Source organism: Oncorhynchus tshawytscha, linkage group LG13 (assembly GCF_018296145.1).
Source record: "Oncorhynchus tshawytscha isolate Ot180627B linkage group LG13, Otsh_v2.0, whole genome shotgun sequence".
Classification (NCBI taxonomy): domain Eukaryota; kingdom Metazoa; phylum Chordata; class Actinopteri; order Salmoniformes; family Salmonidae; genus Oncorhynchus; species Oncorhynchus tshawytscha.
This window is the reverse complement of record NC_056441.1, coordinates 39,018,263-39,042,083: the sequence shown is the minus strand read 5'-3', so window position 1 is coordinate 39,042,083 and position 23,821 is coordinate 39,018,263. Positions and strand designations below refer to the sequence as shown.

Genomic DNA, 23,821 nt, shown 5'->3' with positions numbered 1-23,821 from the left:
AGTTAAAGGTTAAAACGTTGGTTCAACTTCAACATCACAGTGCAATCCTGGCGCTGTCCTTTCAGCACCACGAAGGACGCGCCAATCGCTTAAAATGACATATCGTCCAGATCTGTTGCCTACGCCTAATAGTCCTACGCATCACTTATAATAATAATAATAATAATAATAATAATGTGATGCACCGATATTACATTTCTGGCCGATACCGATATCCGATATTTTCCTTGACAAAAAACGATACAGATAACCAATATAAAAAAATGTCGCGGCCTTTTAAGCATTCTAGTACATAGTTAAACACACACACATGGATGTAGCGGTGTAAGGACTGTATCTCAGTGCAAGAGGCGTCACTAGAGCCCCTGGTTCGAATCCAGGTGTATCACATCCGGCCGTGATTGGGAGTCCCATAGGGCGGTGCACAAATTGCCCAGCGTCGTCCGGGGTAGGCCGTCATTGTAAATAAGAATTTGTTCTTAACTGACAATCAAAACCTATTTCTTTCACTTACTTGCTGTGCTGTTTCGTTGGTCATTTGTTCAATCGTTTCATTCTCAACCAGGATTTCTATGGAACACCGTTTGGGTCTTTATGTGTCAAAAAAATATACTATTTAACACTATTTGATGTGTCAATTAAGCTTGTTGACCAATCAGGACCCGATTATGACTGCAGGTCACATAATAATTGAATGTGTTCATACATTTTTACGTAGTTATTATACATTGATTACACTATCACTTGTATTTCATATGTGTATGCTATGATACTGGTAAAGTTGTCTTGTGCACCTACGGTGCTGGTCATAACAAAAAGCTAGCTAGCTCATGGATGCAAACAATGTTCTTCCACAAAAACATAGCAAAACGACAATCTGTTCCAGTAGCTATAATTAGCTAGCTAACTATATACTTGGGTGTCATCATCTAATATAACCCTAATTTATAAGAGTTCTTATTTGATTAATGGTGGTCGGACCCATCTATGTGAAGCTAGCCACAATAAGGATTAACCACAACAGTGTACTTTAAGGCTAGCCTTCAAAATAAAAGTATGGCATAATTCTACTTTTTGTATTCATTTACATCACTGTCAATGACATACTTTTATTTTGAAGGCAAACCTCAAATTCCACTATTGTGTCTAATTCTTATGGTTGCTAGCTTCACAACACAACCTGGTCGAGCCTCACTAGCCAGATGAAGCTAGCTGTCTGCTTATAACGTTAGCTTTGGGCAACAGGGTTAAGTCGCTGGCTAGCAATTTATTTTCATGAACTAAAGTTCAATTTCAATAGGCGAAAAACAAGTGACAACCTAGCTAATACTTACTCACAAGGATTCCTAAATCATTGCTAAGACAAATGAAAATGACTGCAGTTTCTACTGCTCATTCTACAGCTCAGGCTGGTTGTATTGGTGTTAGCTAGGTACCAAGCTAAAGCTAGCTACCCCAGAAGTTGCGGTCGAACAAATGATGCTTTATTACCAACGCGGTATTGAAAACACATCGTTCGTGGCCGGTGTTTGCAGACTTTTTTGTACAGTTTTGACAGTGCTACTGTATCTTTTTTGACACGCAAAGACCCAAAATGGCGTTCCATAATATGTGTCGTGAAGTTAATACAGTGCCTTGCGAAAGTATTCGGCCCCCTTGAACTTTGCGACCTTTTGCCACATTTCAGGCTTCAAACATAAAGATATAAAACTGTATTTTTTTGTGAAGAATCAACAACAAGTGGAACACAATCATGAAGTGGAACGACATTTATTGGATATTTCAAACTTTTTTAACAAATCAAAAACTGAAAAATTGGGCGTGCAAAATTATTCAGCCCCTTTACTTTCAGTGCAGCAAACTCTCTCCAGAAGTTCAGTGAGGATCTCTGAATGATCCAATGTTGACCTAAATGACTAATGATGATAAATACAATCCACCTGTGTGTAATCAAGTCTCCGTATAAATGCACCTGCACTGTGATAGTCTCAGAGGTCCGTTAAAAGCGCAGAGAGCATCATGAAGAACAAGGAACACACCAGGCAGGTCCGAGATACTGTTGTGAAGAAATTTAAAGCCGGATTTGGATACAAAAAGATCTACCAAGACCTGGCCGTCCCTCTAAACTTTCAGCTCATACAAGGAGAAGACTGATCAGAGATGCAGCCAAGAGGCCCATGATCACTCTGGATGAACTGCAGAGATCTACAGCTGAGGTGGGAGACTCTGTCCATAGGACAACAATCAGTCGTATATTGCACAAATCTGGCCTTTATGGAAGAGTGGCAAGAATAAAGCCATTTCTTAAAGATATCCATAAAAAGTGTTGTTTAAAGTTTGCCACAAGCCACCTGGGAGACACACCAAACATGTGGAAGAAGGTGCTCTGGTCAGATGAAACCAAAATTGAACTTTTTGGCAACAATGCAAAACGTTATGTTTGGTGTAAAAGCAACACAGCTCATCACCCTGAACACACCATCCCCACTGTCAAACATGGTGGTGGCAGCATCATGGTTTGGGCCTGCTTTTCTTCAGCAGGGACAGGGAAGATGGTTAAAATTGATGGGAAGATGGATGGAGCCAAATACAGGACCATTCTGGAAGAAAACCTGATGGAGTCTGCAAAAGACCTGAGACTGGGACAGAGATTTGTCTTCCAACAAGACAATGATCCAAAACATAAAGCAAAATCTACAATGGAATGGTTCAAAAATAAACATATCCAGGTGTTAGAATGGCCAAGTCAAAGTCCAGACCTGAATCCAATCGAGAATCTGTGGAAAGAACTGAAAACTGCTGTTCACAAATGCTCTCCATCCAACCTCACTGAGCTCGAGCTGTTTTGCAAGGAGGAATGGGAAAAAATGTCAGTCTCTCGATGTGCAAAACTGATAGAGACATACCCCAAGTGACTTACAGCTGTAATCACAGCAAAAGGTGGCGCTACAAAGTACTAACTTAAGGGGGCTGAATAATTTTGCACGCCCAATTTTTCAGTTTTTGATTTGTTAAAAAAGTTTGAAATATCCAATAAATGTTGTTCCACTTCATGATTGTGTCCCACTTGTTGTTGATTCTTCACAAAAAAATACAGTTTTATATCTTTATGTTTGAAGCCTGAAATGTGGCAAAAGGTCGCAAAGTTCAAGGGGGCCGAATACTTTCGCAAGGCACTGTAGCAGTGACTCTATTACTGTAACTCCAGTGGGGCAACATCTGTCTTGGCCATTGTGGTCTTGGCCATTGTGGAGAGGTTGGAGTCTGTTTGATTGAGTGTGTGGACAGGTATCTTTTATACAGGTGACGAGTTCAAACAGGTGCAGTTAATACAGGTAATGAGTGGAGAACAGGAGGGCTTCTTAAAGAAAAACTAACAGGTCTGTGAGAGATGGAATTCTTACTGGTTGGTAGGTGATCAAATACTTATGTCATGCAATACAATGCAAATGAATTACTTAAAAATCATACAATGTGATTTTCTGGATTTTTGTTTTAGATTCCGTCTCTCACAGTTGAAGTGTACCTATGATAAAAATTACAGACCTCTACATGCTTTGTAAGTAGGAAAACCTGCAAAATACTTGTTCTCCCCACTATAGGTATGCACGTCAGTTTTGACATTGGTTTTGCACATCGGCGTTAAACCAGACATTGGTCGCGATTTCACCAATGGTAATTTTAAACCAGTTACAGAGTTAAATGTCTGTGATGGAAAACTGAGGATGGATCGAAATTGTAGTTACTCCACAACACTAACCTAAATGACAGTGTGAAGAGAAGGAAGCCTGTACAGAATAAAAACATTCCAAAACGTGCAGCCTGTTTGCAATAACATGCTGACCAAACCGCATGTCCGCGTGTGCCATCACGCACAAGTTGATTTTGTTCATCCACTCCAGAAGCAAATCAGGACACGCAGGTTGAAATATCAAAACAAACTCTGAACTAATTATATTAATTTGGGGACAGGTCAAAAAGCATCAAACATTTATGGCAATTTAGCTAGCTAGCTTGCTGTTGCTAGATAATTTGTCCTGGTATATAAACATTGGGTTGTTATTTTACCTGAAATGCACAAGGTCCTCTACTCCGACAATTAATCCACAGATAAAACGGTAAACCGAATTAATTCCTCATCATCTCTCACCCTTCCTTCAAGCTTCTTTTTCTTCTTTGGACTTTATATGGGTGTTGGCAACAAACTATACAGCATTACGACAACCTACCGGGGTGTGGACCGAAGTTAATCTTTCCATCCCCCACGTGGGTATATGCTCCTAAAAACCATTGAGGAGATGGGAGAGGCCAGACTTGGAGCACGTTGAGCGTCACAAATAGAAACCATGTCCATTGTAGCGCCAGGCACGCGAGCAGTGTGGATGCAATGATTGAACAACATAACATGTGTACATTTATTTTGCCGCGCCCGCGACACGAGCGGTGTGGATAGCATGTAAAGGCACAAAAGTCATTGTAAAAGTACAATGTGGCAAAGAAATAAACGTTTTGTCCCGACTACAAAGCATTATGTTTGGGGCAAAACAACTAGAGGCGAAAGGGACGCACACCTATTTAGGCGAGGTGCTGGCTAGCAGAGTAGAACACTTAAAAAAATAAATAAAAAGGAGAGCCGCACACACTAGGAGCTCAGATGCAAAAATATTTTATGTCCATCGTTTCGACAGACAAGCCGTCTTTATCACCTGTTTATATAATGTCAAAAGACAGACACGGGTGTCTGTAATCATGGCCGGGTGTGGCCTGATATTATTGTTTAATTCTCATTGATTCAAATATCATACAAGAAACAAATGGATAGCGTACGATCATCGATACAATTTGTCCACATAAACCTACAAACATTTACAATAGCAAAATCACAATGATCACAAGAATGGCTTCATATCAAAGTCTACGTTGAGACCGAAGGGAGCACGGGTCTTTAAATTAAAGATCCAGGCAGCCTCTCGTTTTAACAATAAATTGTTGAGGTCACCCCCTCTCCGAGGGAGGGTGACATGTTCGATGCCAATATAACGTAGAGACGAATTTGTGTGGTTTGCTTCCAAAAAGTGGGCCGCAACTGGGTAAGTCAAGTTTTTGCACCTAATGGTGCTACGATGCTCCGAGATTCGTATTTTTAATACGCTCTTTGTTTTACCCACATCATTATTACCACAAGGACAAGTTATAAGATAAATAACTGCCTTAGTGGAGCACGTGAAGACACCTTTGATTGGGATCTGTTTCCCTGTTTTGGGGGTGTTTGAAGGATCTACATTTATAAGTGCCATTACATTGAGCACAGCCATTACACTTGTAGTTTTCATCCAGTAGGGGCGCAAATACACGTTGTGCAGGGATATATTGGGGTGGTAAATCAGAGTTTACCAATTGATCTCTAAGATTTCTGCCCCGCGAGAATACGACCAAGGGAAGATCCATAAACACATTACCGATACGATCATTGGATCTTAGAATGTGCCAATGTTTGTGAACGATTCCCTTAATTTGTTCAGAGCACTTTGAATAGCGGGTAGTTAGAACGCAAGAATGCTTCTTTTTGCGAGACTGACCTTGAAAAAGGTCATGTCTCGTTTCGTTTGGAATTTTCTCAATTGGCAGTATTAATCTGGCATTTGTTGTACCACCGCTGAGTACTACTCTTCATATTTTCAAGCATGGTGTGGTTGCATCATGTTATGGTTATGTTTCTCATCGGCAAGGACTAGGCAGTTTTTTAGGATAAAAAGAAACAGAATAGAGCTAAGCACAGGCTAGAGTAAAACCTGGTTCAGTCTGCTTTCCAACAGACACTGGGAGACAAATTCACCTTTCAGCAGGACACTAACCTAAAACAAAGGCCATACACTGGAGTTAGTTACCAAGATAACATTGAATGTTCCTGAGTGGCTTAGTTACAGTTTTGACTTAAATTGGATTGAAAATGTATGGCAAGACTTGAAAATGGCTGTCTAGCAACGATCAACAACCAATGAAAGAGCTTGAAGAATTTTAAAAAGAATGAGCAAATATTCTACAATATATTTGCAATAATCTTAGACTTTACCCAGCAAGACTCACAATGGTAATCGCTGCCAAAAGGTGATTCTAACATGTATTGACTCAAGGGATTGAATACTTATCTAAATATATGTTGTTGTTTTTTGAAGTTAGAATTTTTCTTCCACTGAGTATTTTGTGTAGATTGTTAAAAAAAATGAAGACAATTTAATCCATTTCAATCTTACTTTTGTAAATACAAACTGTGGAAAAAGTCCAGGGGTGTGAAGAATTTCTTAAAAGGGCACTGTATACTACAAGGCAGGCTAACAGTTTGTTAACGCCATCGGCTCTGATTCGCTCACGAAACAGCCATTCAAGAAGATTCTGAATCCATATTCCAATGAAACTGATTGAGATCAATCAAATGACTGGCATGGAGATGCAGTTTGGACGTTTCACCGGTAAAACGTGAAGAATTATCGTTCACGACAAACAGTAATGGCCTATTTTGAAAAGATGTAGCCTACACCTAAACTTGGACTTTGAGGCTATTAAAACATAGAACGTGTTCTTTAGACAATATGTGTGGCAGATGTTGCAATTGGAGGATGCATTTTATGCATATCCTATAATGATAAGCTATTTTATTGGCTTCATCTGTCGGTATAAACTTTGAAGAAATGATGTCGTCATAAAAAATAAAAAAGCGCTCCCTCACTAAAATAGCACTACACCACTGGTCCCTGTGCTGACACAGCGCCACACAAAGCACCGAGGGCCCTGGAGTAATGCCAACACTGACATCATCATTATCCCTCCCATCAGCAGAACAGGGAGGGAGGGAGGGGTGGGAGGGAGGGAGGGAGGGAGGGAGGGAAGGAAAAGGGAGGGGGGAAGGGAGGGAGGGAGGGAGGGAGGGAGGGAGGGAGGGAGGGAGGGAGGGAGGGAGGGAGGGAGGGAGGGAGGGAAAAGGGAAAAGGGAGGGAGGGAAGGGAGGGAAAAGAGGGGAAGGGAAAAGAGGGGAAGGGAGGGAAAAGAGGGGAAGGGAGGGAAAAGAGGGGAAGGGAGGGAAAAGAGGGGAAGGGAGGGAGGGAGGGTAACGAGGGTAAGAGAGAGAGAGAGAGAGAGAGAGAGAGACAGAGCGTTGAGAGATGATCATAGAGATAGGGGAAAGATACAGAGAAGGCGAGAGAATGGGGGGGAAGGGGGAAAGCTACATGGGGAGAGAGTGGCCATTAAAAAAAACAGCATGAGGTGGAGTGTGGTGAGGTTAGAAAAGCAAGGCGTTAAAGGGTAGAGGAAAAGCAGGGGAGCGCACCAGAGCTCGGGAGAGAAAGTAGTCCCCCATTCCAACACAGTAGTAGGCAGTATCCTTAGTGTGGAGGAACACTAACCTCTGTGGTTGAGAGTACAGTGTCCTCATCCAGGCTGAGCACGGCGTCGGTGACAATGGTCTCGTAGGGCAGGAAGCGACTGCTCATCACCTGCATGGGGAGACAGAGTACACAGGGTCAGTATACTGTCCTCTGTAGCTCATTTGGTAGATAATGGCGGTTGCACCATCCAAGATAGTGGGCTTGATTCCCGGGACCACCCGTACGTAAAATGTATGCAAGCATGACTAAGTTACTTTGAATAAAAGCTTCTGCTAAATGGCGTATATTATTATATACTGAACAAAGATCTAAACGCAACCATTTCAACGAATTTACTGAGTTACACTTCATATAAAGAAATCAGTCAATTGAAATAATTCCTTAGGCGCTAATCTATGGATTTTTACATGACTGAGCACAGGTGCAGCCATTGGTGGGCCTGGTAGGGCATTAGTCCACCCACTGGGGAGCCAGGCCTAGCCAATCAGAATGAGTTTTTCGCCACAAAAGGGCTTTATTACAGAGAGAAATACTCCACATTTTCATCAGCTATCCGGGTGGCTGGTCTCAGACGATCCCGCAGGTGAAGAAGCCGGATGTGGAGGTCCTGGGCTGGCGTGATTACACGTGGTCTGAGGTTGTGAGGCCGGTTGGACGTACTGCCAAATTCGCTAAAACAAGGTTGGAGGTGGCTTATGGTAGAGAAAGGAACATTAAATTCTCTGGAAACAGTTCTGGTGGACAATTCCTACAGTCAGCATGCCAATTGCACACTCCCTCAAATCTTGGAGACATCTGTGGCATTGTGTTGTGACAAAACTGCACATTTTAGAGTGAACTTTTATTGTCCCCAGCACACGGTCCACCTGTGTAATGATCACGCTGTTTAATCAGCTTCTTGATATGCCACACCTGTCAGGTGGATGGATTATCTTGGCAAACGAGACATGTTCACTAACATGTCTGGGATATTTTATTTATCACTAACGGACATTATAACAATAATGGACCGCCCAATGGAAACCAAAGGGCACAAGTACTAATCAGTGGGAATAGGGGACAGGTGTGCGTAATGAAAGTTCCAGAGTGATCCGTGACAAACAGGGATGCAAACAAATTTGTGCACAAAATTGGAGAGAACTAAGCTTTTTGTGCGTATGGAAAAATTCTGGGATATTTTATTTCAGCTCATAAAACATGGGACCAACACTTTTCATGTTGAGTTTATATTTTTGTTCAGTATATTTTACAACGGCACAGCACAAGGGTGGGATGCCGATACATCAAGCACTGGAAAAGACATGTCCCAATAGACATGAATGGGTTTCTTTAGTCTTCTACTCTCCTTTCGTGACCAGTTAGGAATATGGTAACAATATGGCGGAAACCTTACTATAGATTGGATTGAGATTATCTGCTTGAATGTTGTGAAACCCTACAAAACACACACTAGCTGAAGTAGCCCTAGTCTTACACATGACACAATTTCCCCTTTCCTGATTGTGACAAGCCCGTATTTTCAATTTCTACCATACCATCCATCCAATCCATCCATACCATCCATTCAATCCATCCATACCATCCATCCAATCCATCCATCCATCCATCCAATCCATCCATCTATCCATCCATCCATACATCTATCCATCCATCCATACATCTATCCATCCATCCATACCATCCATCCAATCCATCTATCCATCCATACCATCCATCCATCCATACATCCATCCACATACATCTATCCATCCATCCATACCATCCATCCAATCCATCCATACATCTATCCATCCATACCATCCATCCATCCATACATCTATCCATCCATCCATACATACATACATACATCTATCCATCCATCCATACCATCCATCCAATCCATCCATACATCTATCCATCCATCCATCCATCCATCCATCCATCCATACATACATTTACTGACTGAGCTGAAAGCCAAGGGTGGAGAAACACACACTCAAGTCTGTGTATCATGTACATTCACTAGAAATCAAACACACCCCACAAGTACACACAGCCTCACGCACTCATTCAGCCACGGAACCACACACATGCATGGAACACAGACACTTCACACACCCCCCTCCTTTCAAACACTCCGTATAACAGCCACACACTTCCTTGTAACCTTTTCTCTGGAGACAACACTCAGTTCTGAAGGTCGGGTCATTCCAGGAATCCCTGTTCTTTCGAAAAGCTACTGCTTACATTAAAGAATGTGTGTGTGTGTGTGTATGTATACTGCATAAAGCATTTGGTAGAGAGACTAGAGAACAGAGGCTGATTAGTCAAAACAACACTTCGTACCCGCCGACCTCTGCCACAAAGTGCCCTAAATGGAACACATCTTGAATGACTCAGATTGCCGAGAAGTGCGACAAAAACAACTAACAAATAACACAAATGACTCCAAATGTCTACAATTCCCAGCAACATTTTAGTCGCTCAGAGAGAGAGAGAGAGATTTGCACATCACAACAACACTATACATAATGATATTTGCAATGCCTATTATTTTGGAACTTCTGTGAGTGTACTGTTTACTGTTAATTTGTATTGTTCATTTCACTTTTGTTTATTACCTACTTCACTTGCATTGGCAATGTTAACATGTTTCCCATGCCAATAAGGCCCTTGAATTGAGAGAAAGGGGGGGGATAAGATGAGGGGGGATAAGATGAGGATGCGATTTCATTCCCCATCACAGATGGTTTTAATGTTAGAAGTGTGACATGTTTACCTGGGGGGAGGGGCTTGTACGCGCTAGGAATGTGAGCTCTTAGAGAAGGAATCAGCCTCCCACATTCCTCAGAGAGGGAGGAAGATAGAAACAGGAAAAAGAGAGAGAAGGAGAGAAACAGTGAAGTATAGCGAGAGAGGGTAAAGAAAGACTGTGCGAGAGAAAGAGACACACAGAGACAGAGAGCGAGAGCCAACAAAATGTGTGGTGCAGACCACAATAACACTGTTGGGTGACCCAGCGGGAGGACCTGGGTCTCGAGCCCCCCCCCACCCTCAAAGTAATGAGCAGTCATTCTGAGTGCAACATTCTAACAGTGTAATTAATACATTTCATAATCATTTGGTTGTTTAGGAAGGCCTTGGATAGCAGAATACGATTGTTTTATTTATTTCAAATTACACAACAGCACTTTAAATAGTTTGTTACTGTAGGCTATGTAAAAACTAACCCCCCCCACCCCACAACAACAAAACATTAAGTGTTGAATAAACCAGTTTTGTGGAATGCTTTTGTTACAACTATGAAGCAAAAGTGTTGGAACACGGTAACAGCTTCTTTTTATAACGATAACGAGAAGACAAAATATACACCAACCACCAAGACCAGAGGTCAAATGATGAAAACAGTAGCCTAAACATCATTATAAGCACCAAGTGGCCTTAGTCACGATCAGCACAAAAAAAGGAATTATAGTGTATACAAGTGTTGATATGACTGCAGTAAAAAGATATATTGTCAGCTCGTGCTTATGTTGTGTGCGTCTTCACGCAATGGCATCGGTTGGATTTCGCTTTAGCTGTTACCCCTTGTCCCAACAGTTAACACAAATCTTCATAACACTCACTTGCTTGACACACGAACATACGTTTGTCTGGTTGTAAGTGCGTAGTAGTCGCCCGTTTTCTCTTGGTTGTGTTCCCGTGGTCTTGTCATTCTTCAGCCCATGTTGTGGAGTACAACAGCTGTGCAGGTGCCTTATTTTGTGCAGAGGGAGCGAGCTCCCGGCTCACGTTGTTCATGGTACCTGCCAGACTTGTTTTCTTTGCAAGCAACTTGTTCGCCAATGACAGTGAAGAAATTAGTCCACGGTGACACTGCTCCCATGGCCAACGTAAGGTTCCACAAGCATCAAGACCACATCTTCTGACACTCGCTCGCTTGTGGATATTTTCCCAGATATTGAAAGATGTTCAGCGTACACAATAAGGCAAGCTCTCACTGTGCAGCCGACTCCAAAGTAGGTCAGAGTAGACTGATATGATACGCTTGGATCCAGTGGATTGATATGGGGTAGATACCATTTAAAGATTAGAATTAGAATGGATCAATACAACAGAATGGCCCGCCCTGTTCTTCATTCACTATTGGCGATGACATAATTATGCATGACATGACCTCCTAAAACTGGTTGTAAACTCCAGTTCTGTTTGTGATATTAAGATTCTAACGACGATACGGTGTTATATAGACTTATTTAGGAAAGGTCAAGGACGGGGGAGCGAGACTTTAAAAAAATGGCAGAGTAATAAAAACAATTAAACTCATGCAGTCAAAATGACTGATTCAGCGGTTCTAGTGTTAAGCTGAAGAGTCGTAAAGCAGTGCCCACATGGCCACCATGCCAGCCCAGAGGCGCCAGAAATAGCTCTCCTCTCCTTCTGTGCCCCCACTACCAACCGCCAGGCTGGTGGCTCAGAGAGGCTCGCCATGTTTGGCTGGGTCCGCCACAGTAAACAACAAGCCAGCTGCAAGCACAACAAACCACAGACCCGGCTGTACTCAACTCTGGCTGTTGTCGCCGACCCACAGCCCAAAACCACGCTCCCTCTGTGATTGACAGCGTAAGAAAAGAGTTGTGTCGCTCCGAACTGCACATGTGCAGGCCGTCAAATCAAAAGGCACTCCTTCAGTATAAGGTGGGAGCAAACAACATGCTTAGCTACTTAAGACATTCACCCCAAATCTCGTTCTGGTACGTCGAGTCGGCTTCGCGAAGCGTTCCCGGAAGTTTCGCAATGTTGGGCTTCTGGGTTCAGAAATTCTGTGGTCAAGTTGTCAAATGATCAAAGCATAGATATACGCCAAAATGATGGCACTGAACAGGGCTTAGGGGCACAGTAAAGCCAAAATGATGGCACTGAACAGGGCTTAGGGGCACAGTAAAGCCAAAATGAAGACATTTTATTTGAGGGTGTGTAGAGAAACCAAAATGGCAGCCCAGCTCTTCAAAGGACATGCGTGCGAGGCAGGCTCACCTTGTTTTCTCCCTCGATGACAATGACGGGCACGGAGGTTGCAGGCCAGCGGTGCTTAGCAGGGAGAGGCTTGTCACAGTTCCACAGCACAATGATCTGAGACAGGAGAGAGACGGAGAGAGACAGAGAGAGTTGGGGAGAAAGGAAGAGACATGGAGACAGAAACAGCAATTGAGATTCTAGAAGGGGTGGGGGAGTTAAAAGGTGTGAGAGCAGGAGAAAGATATCTCATGAGAATCACAGATATGACATTCTAAAATGACACTTCATTTTAATTTACTAACCACATAACACCACATTCCCCCATCGTACGTCTTCAACATTTCATTATCCAATTCAAAACATCTGACATTTAAATCCATCCAACCACCCCACAATTGAGAGCTTAAATAGGATTCCTATTATTAGTAGTTGGTAGCATTGCCTTTACATTGTTTAATTTGGGTCAAATGTTTCGGGTAGCCTTCCACTAGCTTCCTACAATAAGTTGGGTGAATTTTGGGCCATTCCTCCTGACAGAGCTGGTGTAATTGAGTCAGGTTGTAGGCCTCCTTGCTCGCACACGGTTTCTCAGTTCTGCCTACAATCTATAGGATTGAGGTCAGGGCTTTGTGATGGCCACTCCAATACCTTGACTTTGTTGTCCTTAAGCCATTTTGCCACAACTTTGGAAGTATGCTTGGGGTCATTGTCCATTTGGAAGACCCATTTGCGACCAAGCTTCAACTTCATGACTGATGTCTTGAGATGTTGCTTCAATATATCCACATAATTTTCCTACCTCATGATGCCATCTATTTTGTGAAGTGCACCTGTCCCTCCTGCAGCAAAGCACCCCCACAACATGATGTTGCCACCACCGTGCTTCACCTTGCAAGACTCCTCATTTTTCCTCCAAACATAACGATGGTCATTATGGCAAAACAGTTCTATTTTTGTTTCAACAGACCAGAGGACATTTCCCCAAAAAGGCAACTCTTTGTTCCCATGTGCAGTTGCAAACCGTAGTCGGGCTTTTTTAAGGCGGTTTTGGAGCAGTGGCTTCTTCCATGCTGAGCGACCTTCCAGCTTATGTCGATATAGGACTTGTTTTACTGCGAAAATAGATACTTTTGTACCCGTTTCCTCCAGCATCTTCACAAGGTCCTTTGCTGTTGTTCTGGGATTGATTTGCACTTTTCACACCAAAGTAAGCTCATCTCTAAGAGACAGAAAGCGTCTCCTTCCTCAGCGGTATGATGGCTGCATGGTCCCATGGTGTACATACTTGCGTACTATTGTATGCACAGATGAGCGTGGTACCTTCAGGCGTTTCGAAATTGCTCCCAAGGATGAACCAGACCTGTGGAGGTCCACCATTTTTTTTCTGTGGTCTTGGCTAATTTCTTTAGATTTTCCCATGATGTCAAGCTAAGAGGCACTGAGTTTCAAGGTAGGCCTTGAAATACATCCACAGGTACAGAAGCTTCTAAAGCCATAACATAATTTTCTGGAATTTTCCAAGCTGTTTAAAGGCACAGTCAACTAAGTGTATGTAAACTTCTGACCCACTGCAATTGTGATCCAGTGAATTATAAGTGAAATAATTTGTCTGTAAACAATTGTTGGAAAAATGACTTGTGTCATGCTCAAAGTAGATGTCCTAACCGACTTGGAAAAACTATAGTTTGTTAACAAGAAATTTGTGGAGTGGTTGAAAAACGAGTTTTAAAGGCTCCAACCTAAGTGCATGTAAACTTCCGACTTCAACTGTACATGCATAATGATCTGCATGTCATTGTGGCAGAAAACACTGCATGAAACCCTATACACTTCAGTTAACACAGACACACACTCCCTCACACACTTTCTCTCCCTCTCTCACACAAAACACACACGCCTCTCTCCCAAACGTACACCCTGCTCCCGACTTTAAAGTTAGGCACCAAACAGAATGTAAGGGGCACCAGAAAGAGACCAATTTAAAAAAATATATATAGTTAGGTCTCTATGAATCCTTTGACGCGTCTCATGAGTAGCAGACCTTATTCCTTTCTTCTAGTGCCAATCAAATGTGCATAGACCTACTGTCACGTTACCAGGGCGATAATTAGCTAGGTAAAATGACTAAACAACGTTGTTTGTTATCAAACCAATCATTTGTGGGCCGGGATTATGTTAAAACGCCCCGCTCACATGGTTTGCGAAGTGATATAAAATGCGTGCGGAAAAAAACAAAACACATCTGAGCTAGAGACCAGCCGTTTCCTTTGCTCTAAAGTTACAAGCACGCCTGTTGCAAAGCTGTTTATAAACCCTCTGGCACTGCTGCGTGACAGCGAACTTGCAAAGCCTGTACTCAGCTGGCCTGTGCTCTTGGTTATATCAAGGATGAAATGATATACAATGTATTAATGTAGCTCACTCTGCACACTGCTACAATGTATCAAATGTACCAGCAGACTGATCGAGGCTCCATCCCCGCTCGCCACCAAGGCTAAATTCTATTTTAATAGATGTACAAGGAAGAGCGGATGGAGAGAAGCAGGTGAATGAGGGCTGGTGGGGGATAGTGCCGTGGCACGTCATTCAATTTTGTCAAACCATTGATTGTCAAGCAAATAACGGCCTCACTGTAATTGACCGTTAATTGACATAAACACATTTAGCAACTCCTGTAGTCCATTTCAGAAGAACAGAATAGCATACGTACTCTGATTTGTCCTTATGTTAGGCCCTGATATGGCTATGCCATATGGACGTGGGCTACACTAGTTCATTTAGCAGAATTTTGTGTAATTATTTAATATTATTTTATCGTATGAAGAATCAAATTGAACGTAGCTGAAGACAAAGGATATTGTCTCCAAACAATTTGAGGAAGTGCGCACATGCGTTTTTTCCTGTGTTGAGCGGTTAGAGAAACAGGTCCTCCCTATATGCTTAATTTAGAGTTATTTATGCAACTTTAGTTGTGATACAAACGTTGGGCTATATATGTTTTAATACATTCTATGGCTCCAATGATGATTTGAAAAAAGTCGCATGAAAGGCATGAGCTCTGCTTTGTTTTTTTGTTTTTGTGTGCAGGCTACACACACTTCATCAGTCTCTCATTCACAATTTGACAAGCACTTGAAAATGACTCAAATTTCCCAGCGGCATCCCCTCCGCGGCCGTAAAGCTCCTAAAATAAATCCATGCCTTTTGTGGCCAGTGGCCGTTGTGCCCTTGGGCTGAATATAATAATTATAATTCCCTTCTCCTGTCAGGGTGCTCCGAAGCACCTCTCACTCACATGGCTCTCTCAAATATCTAAATTCTTATTAGCCAAAGCCCGTCACGTAATTGGGTCCTTCTCACAAGACAGACACATTTGGGACGCAACTGCGCGTATTCTTATTCGAATTCCGAGGTGCATAAATGAAGATGTTGGAAGAACTGTCCACATTTACTTTGGTCAGCCAACAAGATGAGTAGGCCTAACGGACAACAAAAGCACTAGCCTATGTCAATCTACGATCCCCAATAGTACAAAAGTTGACTATACTATTCTGTGCGAGAAATAAATATTCCAAACATAGTTTGGGGACAGTTGTGGAATGCAATAGATCCCAAATGAATACAAGCATCAAAACACCTTTTGAAAGCGAATGAGGCTGATGTAACAGATCAGAGCATTTAGCTTAAAATGTTAAAACTATTAAGGCTATTTCTTCACATTAAAACTGCAGCAATGCTAAATGCAATCAATTAGCGGGAATACACCATTCTCAAAAGTGACCACAAATGCGATTATGCGTGTACTTATAAAGGTGCATTGTTATGGTGAAAATGATCTTCCCAAAACTCGAAACTCACGAGCTGCGTACAGTGCCTTCGGAAAGTATTCAGACCCCTAGACTTTTTCCACATTGTTATGTTACATCCTTATTCTAAAATTGATGAAATTGTTTTTTTCCTCATCAATCTACACACAATACCCCATAATGACAAACCAAAAACAGGGTTTTATAAAGAAAAGAAAAAAACTGAAATATCACATTTACATAAGTACTCAGACCCTTTACTCAGTACTTTGTTGAAGCACCTTTGTCAGCGATTACAGCCTTGGGTATGAGTTTCTTTCATTATTCTCTGCAGATACTCTCAAGCTCTGTCAGGTTGGATGGGGAGCGTTGCTGCACAGCTATTTTCAGTTCTCTCCAGAGATGTTTGATCGGGTTCAAGTCCGGGCTCTGGCTGGGCCACTCAAGGACATTCAGAGACTTGTACTGAAGCCACTCCTGCGTTGTCTTAGCTGTGTGCTTAGGGTCGTTGTCCTGTTAGAAGGTGAACCTTTTCCCCAGTCTGAGGTCCTGAGCGCTCTGGAGCAGGATTTCATCAAGGATCTCACTGTACCTTGCTTAGTTAGTTTTTGCCTCGATCCTGACTAGTCTCCCAGTCCCTGCCACTGAAAAACATCCCCACAGCATGATGCTGCAACCACCATGCTTCCCTGTAGGGATGGTGCCAGGTTTCCTCCAGAAGTGATTCTTGGCATTCAGGCCAAAGAGTTCAATCTTGCTTTCATCAGACCAGAGAATCTTGTTCCTCATGGTCTGAGAGTCTGTAGGAGCCTTTTGGAAAACTCCAAGCGGGCTGTCATGTGCCTTTTACTGAGATGTGGCTTCCGTCTGGCCACTCTACCATAAAGGCCTGATTGGTGGAGCGCTGCAGAGATGGTTGTCTTTCTGGAAGGTTCACCCATCTCCACAGAGGAACTCCAGAGCTCTGTGAGAGTGACCATCAGGTTCTCGGTCACCACCCTGACCAAGGCTCTTCTCCCTCGATTTCGCAGTTTGGCCAGGCAGCCAGCTCTAGGAAGAGTCTTGGTGGTTCCAAACTTCTTCCATTTAAGAATGATGGACGCCACTGTGTTCTTGGGGAACTTCAATGCTGCAGAAATCTTTTGGTACCCTTCCCCAGATCTATGCCTTGACACAATCCTGTCAGAGCTCTATGGAGAATTCCTTCGACCTCATGCACTGTCAATTGTGGGACCTTACATAGACAGGTGTGTGCCTGTCCAAATCATGTCCAATCAATTGAATTTACCACAGGTGGACTCCAATCAAGTTGTAGAAACATCTCAAGGATGATCAATGGAAACAGGGTGCACCTGATCTCAACATATTTCAAGTCTCAGAGCAAAGGGTCTGAATACTTTTTATTTGTCATAAATGTGCAAAATGTCTAAAAACCTGTTTTTTGCTTTGTCATTATGGGGTATTGTGTGTTTTTTTATTTTGATTTAATCCATTTTAGAATAAGGCTGTAACATAACAAAATGTGGAAAAAGTCAAGGGGTCTGAATACTTTCCCAAGGCACTGCCAGTTAGGCTCTACACCCGTTGCAAAGCGGATTAATGTGCTTAATTTTAAGAAGTCCAATTCATCCCAAAGGTGTTCGATAGGGTTAAGGTCAGGGCTCTTTGCAGGACAGTCAAGTTCTTCCACACCGCCGGTGTGGTGGTAATACGGTCACCTTAACAGTACGGAATGCAGCTGATATGCACATGAAAGCGAAGTGGACATTATTGGATCGGTGAATATAAGAGACTAGTAATTGCTGTTGCTTAAAACATTTACTGAATTTATAAACAACTGACTTAATTACCATTTTTTAAACAGGCGCCAGCGGGTTATTTAGCTCGGTAGGGGCGAAAATGTTGGTAGTATCAAATCATATTTTATTTGTCACATACACAAGCAGATGTTAATGCGAATGTAGCGAAATGCTTGTGCTTCTAGATCCAACACATGAAATGAAAAAATTTGAACATGTTGGTATTATAAGTTCAGTGTATCGTGTATGTGTGTTTCAGTATGAGTGTGTGTATATGTGTGCCAGTGATGTGAGCGACAGACACAGTTCCTCTGTAAAACTGTGGAACACGCGCACTCACAGCAGGAAGTCCACAATCTCTGCATGCATGTCTCTGCCAGCGCCGTCTCAAAAGCTTTTTTGCTCCCAATTCTCTCCCCACCCTCTCTCTCTCTCTCTCTCCCCATTTTCTCTCTTTCATTCTCTCCCTCCCATTCATTTATTTATATCCCTCTTCTCTACTTCCCGTCCCCCTCAACATGGAAGTCTTTGTGGGCTGAGAGTGAGATGATGTAAATGTTGATACTTTTCTTATGTGCCTGGCTCTCCGCTTTGCATAGGGAGCCTGCAATCTAGAATACAAAGCATTTCTATATAGAAGGGAGAGTTGTACACCTCCCTACACAATTAAGATGCATTTGGGAGTGTGTAACACGCTATAGTAAACACAGCTATCGGACTTTGGTTTAATTCCCCCAGCCCTGGTTAAAACCAATACCTCTTGTATCCAGCTGGCCCACGGCGCTTTCAGACACGCACACAGACAGAGAGAGAGAGAGATGACCAATCGGTACAGATTGTAATTCAATCCACGTGAGTTAACTCTGAGGTGGTAGAGAGTGAGGTTGGTCATCCACTGGTGCTTGAGAAGATGTCCTTTTGTCTGGGCAATGATGCTACGAAATCCCTCACAGTTGGGAGTAATATTGGGTTTCGGGAGAGTTCCGACAATTGGAGGACATGAGCAGGAATGTGCACACACACAAACACGTTTGTGGCTTCTTACCTGTGCACAATACGGTGATTTGGCAACAGCCACCAGGAGCTTGAGGATGGGCTGGGATTGGGAGACCAGGGGGGTGACTGCATGGATGACAGCTGTGAACTTGGGGTACGGTTTTATACCTGGAACATAAAACAGGTCAAAACGTACAGTATTACTGGTAAGGTTTGATACCTACAATACAGACAAACATGATATTTGTTAAAGTCGGATGGCTGGAACACAGACAAACATAAAGTAGGATATTGACATCACTCGGTCTATAGCTGAACAAAGGGTCAAAACTATTGGTGAATCTCAGAAGTTTCGCCTCTAGGTACATTTCTTTTGGCCAAATCATCAGTTTGTTCAGTCATTATCCTCAATTACAGCAGGCATAAAATAAAACACACATTTCTATGAGAAATCATTCGAAACTAGACCTAAAAATGGTTCATTCTCTGTATGTTTTCACATTGTAGTTATTGGTGACGAGGCTTTAGTATTTACTTGTAGGCCATGCTTACACAAACAGCTGATTTATGACGTTATTATTTACGAGATGAAAGGGGACTCCTTATTAAATGATTGATCTCACTAGGTGTCCAATTCATATCCAGAACACCAAATCATTTTTAAGGGGTAGAGGCATTGGCTCCTCATAATAACAGATTGGATTCGGAGTGTCATTACGAGATCGATTCTCCTGTTTTATCGGTCTCATTTAGTCCTCCAACACTCCACCTTGTCTCTTTAAAACCTCCACATGCTTAATTGGTTGACTCCGTGAAAAACAAATAAAACTCACCGCAGGGTAATCAATGCTCGTCACCCCGCGATAATTGTAATATTTGCGCCTCGCATCGAGGTGCTCGATCAAAAGGGTTGTGTATTGAGGGAGCTGACTACCTGACTTCATCGACGAGATGACAGAGTTACAGAGGAGAAGAATCCCAAATAGCACCCTATCCCATTTATAGTGCACTAGTTTTGAGCTGGGCCTATAGGGCTCTGGGTCAGAAGTAGTGCACTACATAGGGAATAGGCAGCCATTTGGGACGCACTAAAAAAAGGCCTTTGAGGTCACAGATTGTTACAGAGGCGCAGTTTGTGTTGGTGAACCGGCGCAGCGGTATATGCCGTGCTCACTGAGTGAAACGAACGACTGACTGACCATTAGGCGTGTCAGCGGGCCTAATGCGAGCATCAATCAAGGGTCAATCGAGTAACACGTTGTTATAGCCACTGTAACAAGTCAATTGATCTCATGGGACAGCGTCTCGGCTACGTAGTCATTTAAGACTCTGTCACAGCTGGAATCCAAGTTTCTAGAAACAGACGCTTCTCATTTAAAAAACAACAACATTTGGACGGGGGTTAGCAGTATATCATAGGCTAAGGGAAATGTTTAAGAAGACACAAGGACTCTACCCATAACATAGATAGCATGTACCTACTACTTGACCAAACACACAACAAAATGAGATGAGATATTCTGGTGTGGCAAGGTGACTTCCCTTGTGTAGCCCTAGTATATCTATAGCTCAAGACAATCGGTAAAGGACTGCTGTTACACAGATACGGAACGACTGGTGCTACCATGCAATAAATGCGATGGAGTGGAGTTTTTCCCGAGCCAAATGTGTTCCCGCTTGGGCTTGCTCTTTGGGATCTAGAACGGGTAACTGTAAAATGCACTTTGTGACAACAGCTGGTGTGAAAAGGCCATACAAATACATTTGATTGAGTGGTCGATTGAGAGGGGGGCTCACCTAGGGTGGCGTAGTAGAAGGGGAAGTCTCCCAAGTGGGCAGAGTACTGTGGCAGGGCGAAGAGCCCCCCGGGGTGGCTGTTCCACATCAAGGTGCTCCTGGACTCCTGCTGCAGCACCCGGTCCTGGATGATCTGGAGGGCAAGAGGAGATGGGCAGAGGTTAAACCAGTCCCTCCAACAGAACATTCATAGACCCTAAAACACCAGTCACTCAAAAACAGATACACTGAGGTTCTGTTATTCACTCATATACCACTATATTATTAGCATTAGGTGTGTGTCCAGTAGAGAGAAACATTCTGAACGTCGCAGACAGCTGTATAATGCAATAATTGGCTGGTTGAGAAGCTGAATCAGGTTCGTTTACAACTGGGGTTGGAGTGAAAACCTACAGGAGGGCAGCTCTCCAGGAACAGGGATGGAGAACCCTATAGTAGACTGACCCTGTTTAGTACTCTTTACATTAGGGTTTCCCAAACGTGGATTTCTATGCTTTATGTGTCTGTGTGTGTGTGTGTGTGTCTGTGTGTCTGTGTGTCTGTGTGTGTGTGTGTGTGTCTGTGTGTCTGTGTGTGTGTGTGTGTGTGTGTGTGTGTGTGTGTGTGTCTGTGTGTGTGTGTCTGTGTGTGTGTGTGTGTGTGTGTGTGTGTGTGTGTCTGTGTGTGTGTGTCTGTGTGTGTGTGTCTGTGTGTGTGTCTGTCTGTGTGTGTCTGTGTCTGTGTGTGTGTGTGTGTGTCTGTGTGTCTGTGTCTGTGTGTGTGTGTGTGTGTGTCTGTGTGTGTGTGTGTGTGTGTGTGTGTGTGTCTGTGTGTGTGTGTCTGTGTGTGTGTGTGTGTGTGTCTGTGTGTGTGTCTGTGTGTGTGTGTGTGTCTGTGTGTGTGTCTGTGTGTGTGTGTGTGTGTGTGTCTGTCTGTGTGTCTGTGTGTGTGTGTGTGTGTGTGTGTGTGTGTGTGTGTGTGCCCTCACAGTCCCCACTGTTCCACGAGATGTTGCTTAATCTGTTTTTCAAAGGTATTTTGCTGTTTGCTTGAGTAATAGGAGATGGAAGGGAGTTCCATGTGATCATGGCGCTGTAGAATACGTGAATAATATTGACAAAGCAATATAAAAATTAATCTGCAGAGGTGGGGATAAGAAACGAGAGGCAGTTTTCCACTGCTACGGCCCCTCAGGCCAGTCAATAACCATTTGCCTCAGCCCGACAGATTAACTTGGAATCCTTTAGCCTCTCAATAAAAAAAGCACTCACCACCTTCAAAACGAGGGTCTTAAGACCGTATGAAGGGCTATTTCTCTTGCATGGCTGAACTCCTTCCTCTTGAGCGTCCTAGCTGAGCATGATGGACGACTCAATCTAGCCCCCCAACAGCTAAAATCAGCCAATTAGGAGAATAACAGATAAATCCGCTCTGTTTTGGAAACACACTGTAATTCCGTTTCATAGGTGTGCCGGGAATCGACAGGAACAGAGAAGGCTCCATTGGCTTTGTGATTGGTCAAAACTTCTCAACCCTCGTGACAGGAAACGCAACGTGATTGGTTGGTTTGTTCTCTTGCTTGTTTACTCGCTCCGCCAACTCAGCCGCAACGGCATTAACATACACTACACAAAGAAAAGTATGTGGACACCTGCTCGTCGGAACATCTCATTCCAAAATCATGGGCAATAATATGGAGTTGGTCTCCCCTTTGCTGCTATAATAAAAAAAAAAATAAAAACAGTTCCAGACCATTTTCCCTCCTCCACCAAACCTTATAGTTGACACTATGCATTAGGGCAGGTAGTGTTCTCTTGGCATCTGACCAAACCCAGACTCGTCCATGGTGAAGTGTGATTCATCACTCCAGAGAACGTTTCCACTGCTCCAGTCCAATGGTGGCGAGCTTTACACCACTCCGGCCGACGCTTGGCATTGCGCATGGTGATCTTGGGCTTTGGTGCGCTTGCTCGGCCATGGAATACCCATTTTATGAAGATCCTGACGAACAGTTCTTGTGCTGACGTTGCTTCCAGAGGCAGTTTGGAACCCGGTAGTGAGTGTTGCAACCGAGGACAGACGATTCTTATGCGCTATGCGCTTCAACACTTGGCGGTCCCGTTCTGTGAGTTTGTGCGGCCTACCACTTCGTGGCTGAACCGTTGTTGCTCCTAGACGTTTCCACTTCACAATAACAGCACTAACAGTTGACCAAGGCAGCTCTAGCAGGGCAGAAATTTGACAAACTGACTTGTTGGAAAGGTGGCATCCTATGACGGTGCCACGCTGAAAGTCACTGAGCTCTTCAGTAAGGACATTCTAGTGTCAATGTTTGTCTATGGAGATTGCATGGCGGTGTGCTCGATTTTATACACCTCTCGGCAACAGGTGTGGCTGAAATAGCCGAAGCGACTAATTTGAAGGTGTGTTCACATACTTTTATATATATAGTGTGTGTGTGTCCCCGTCCCCCCGTCTCTCCCTTGAACACATTCGGCACATAAACAACAAAACGGTAAGTCACCCGGGCTGTGCCGTGTTACAATGTCCTCCGCCCTCCTCCCCACCTTAGCACAGAGTGACAGCACGTCAGTGGGGTTAAGCCTGGGTGCCACCGCCGAGCTGGTGCCCAAACACTGAGACGGATGGAGACCTGTGTGTGAGATGGCAGCAATCCCAGGTTGAGGCTAGTAGAGATAAAGGTGATTGGCACGACAGACTAAAGATGTCCATCAGGTTGGTGCGGCTAGCATAAATACTCAGATTGACGATATGGATGAGATTGTGGGGCATGAGGCTAGTTTTGCTCCAAGGCTGTGTAGAAAATAGAGATACATTTGAGATTGGTGCCAAGCTATGTCGTAGACCAGGGGGTAGGCAATTAGATTCAGCTGCGGGCTGTATTTGCCCGAGCGGATTGTCGGGGGGGACGGAGCATAATTATAATCATTTGTACACTGCAAATTGACACCAACTAACCCCAAAAAGAGACTGTAATAACTACCATTTCATACCTTGATTACATTGAGACACAATCACACTTTTTTAAATTCATGGGAAT

General features: G+C 43.3%; 1 protein-coding gene across 1 annotated transcript in view; it reads right to left on the bottom strand.

Moving 5' to 3' along the window:
* LOC112264892 (exostosin-1b) overlaps positions 1 to 23,821 on the bottom strand; it is a 129,391-nt gene that overhangs the window by 16,595 nt on the left and 88,975 nt on the right. The window contains exons 5-8 of the mRNA XM_042295722.1: positions 20,782 to 20,914; positions 19,034 to 19,152; positions 12,402 to 12,497; positions 7,404 to 7,493 (exon numbers count right to left, since the gene is read on the bottom strand). Of these exons, the coding sequence (XP_042151656.1) occupies positions 7,404 to 7,493; positions 12,402 to 12,497; positions 19,034 to 19,152; positions 20,782 to 20,914 (438 nt within the window). The remainder of the gene's footprint in view (positions 1 to 7,403; positions 7,494 to 12,401; positions 12,498 to 19,033; positions 19,153 to 20,781; positions 20,915 to 23,821) is intronic.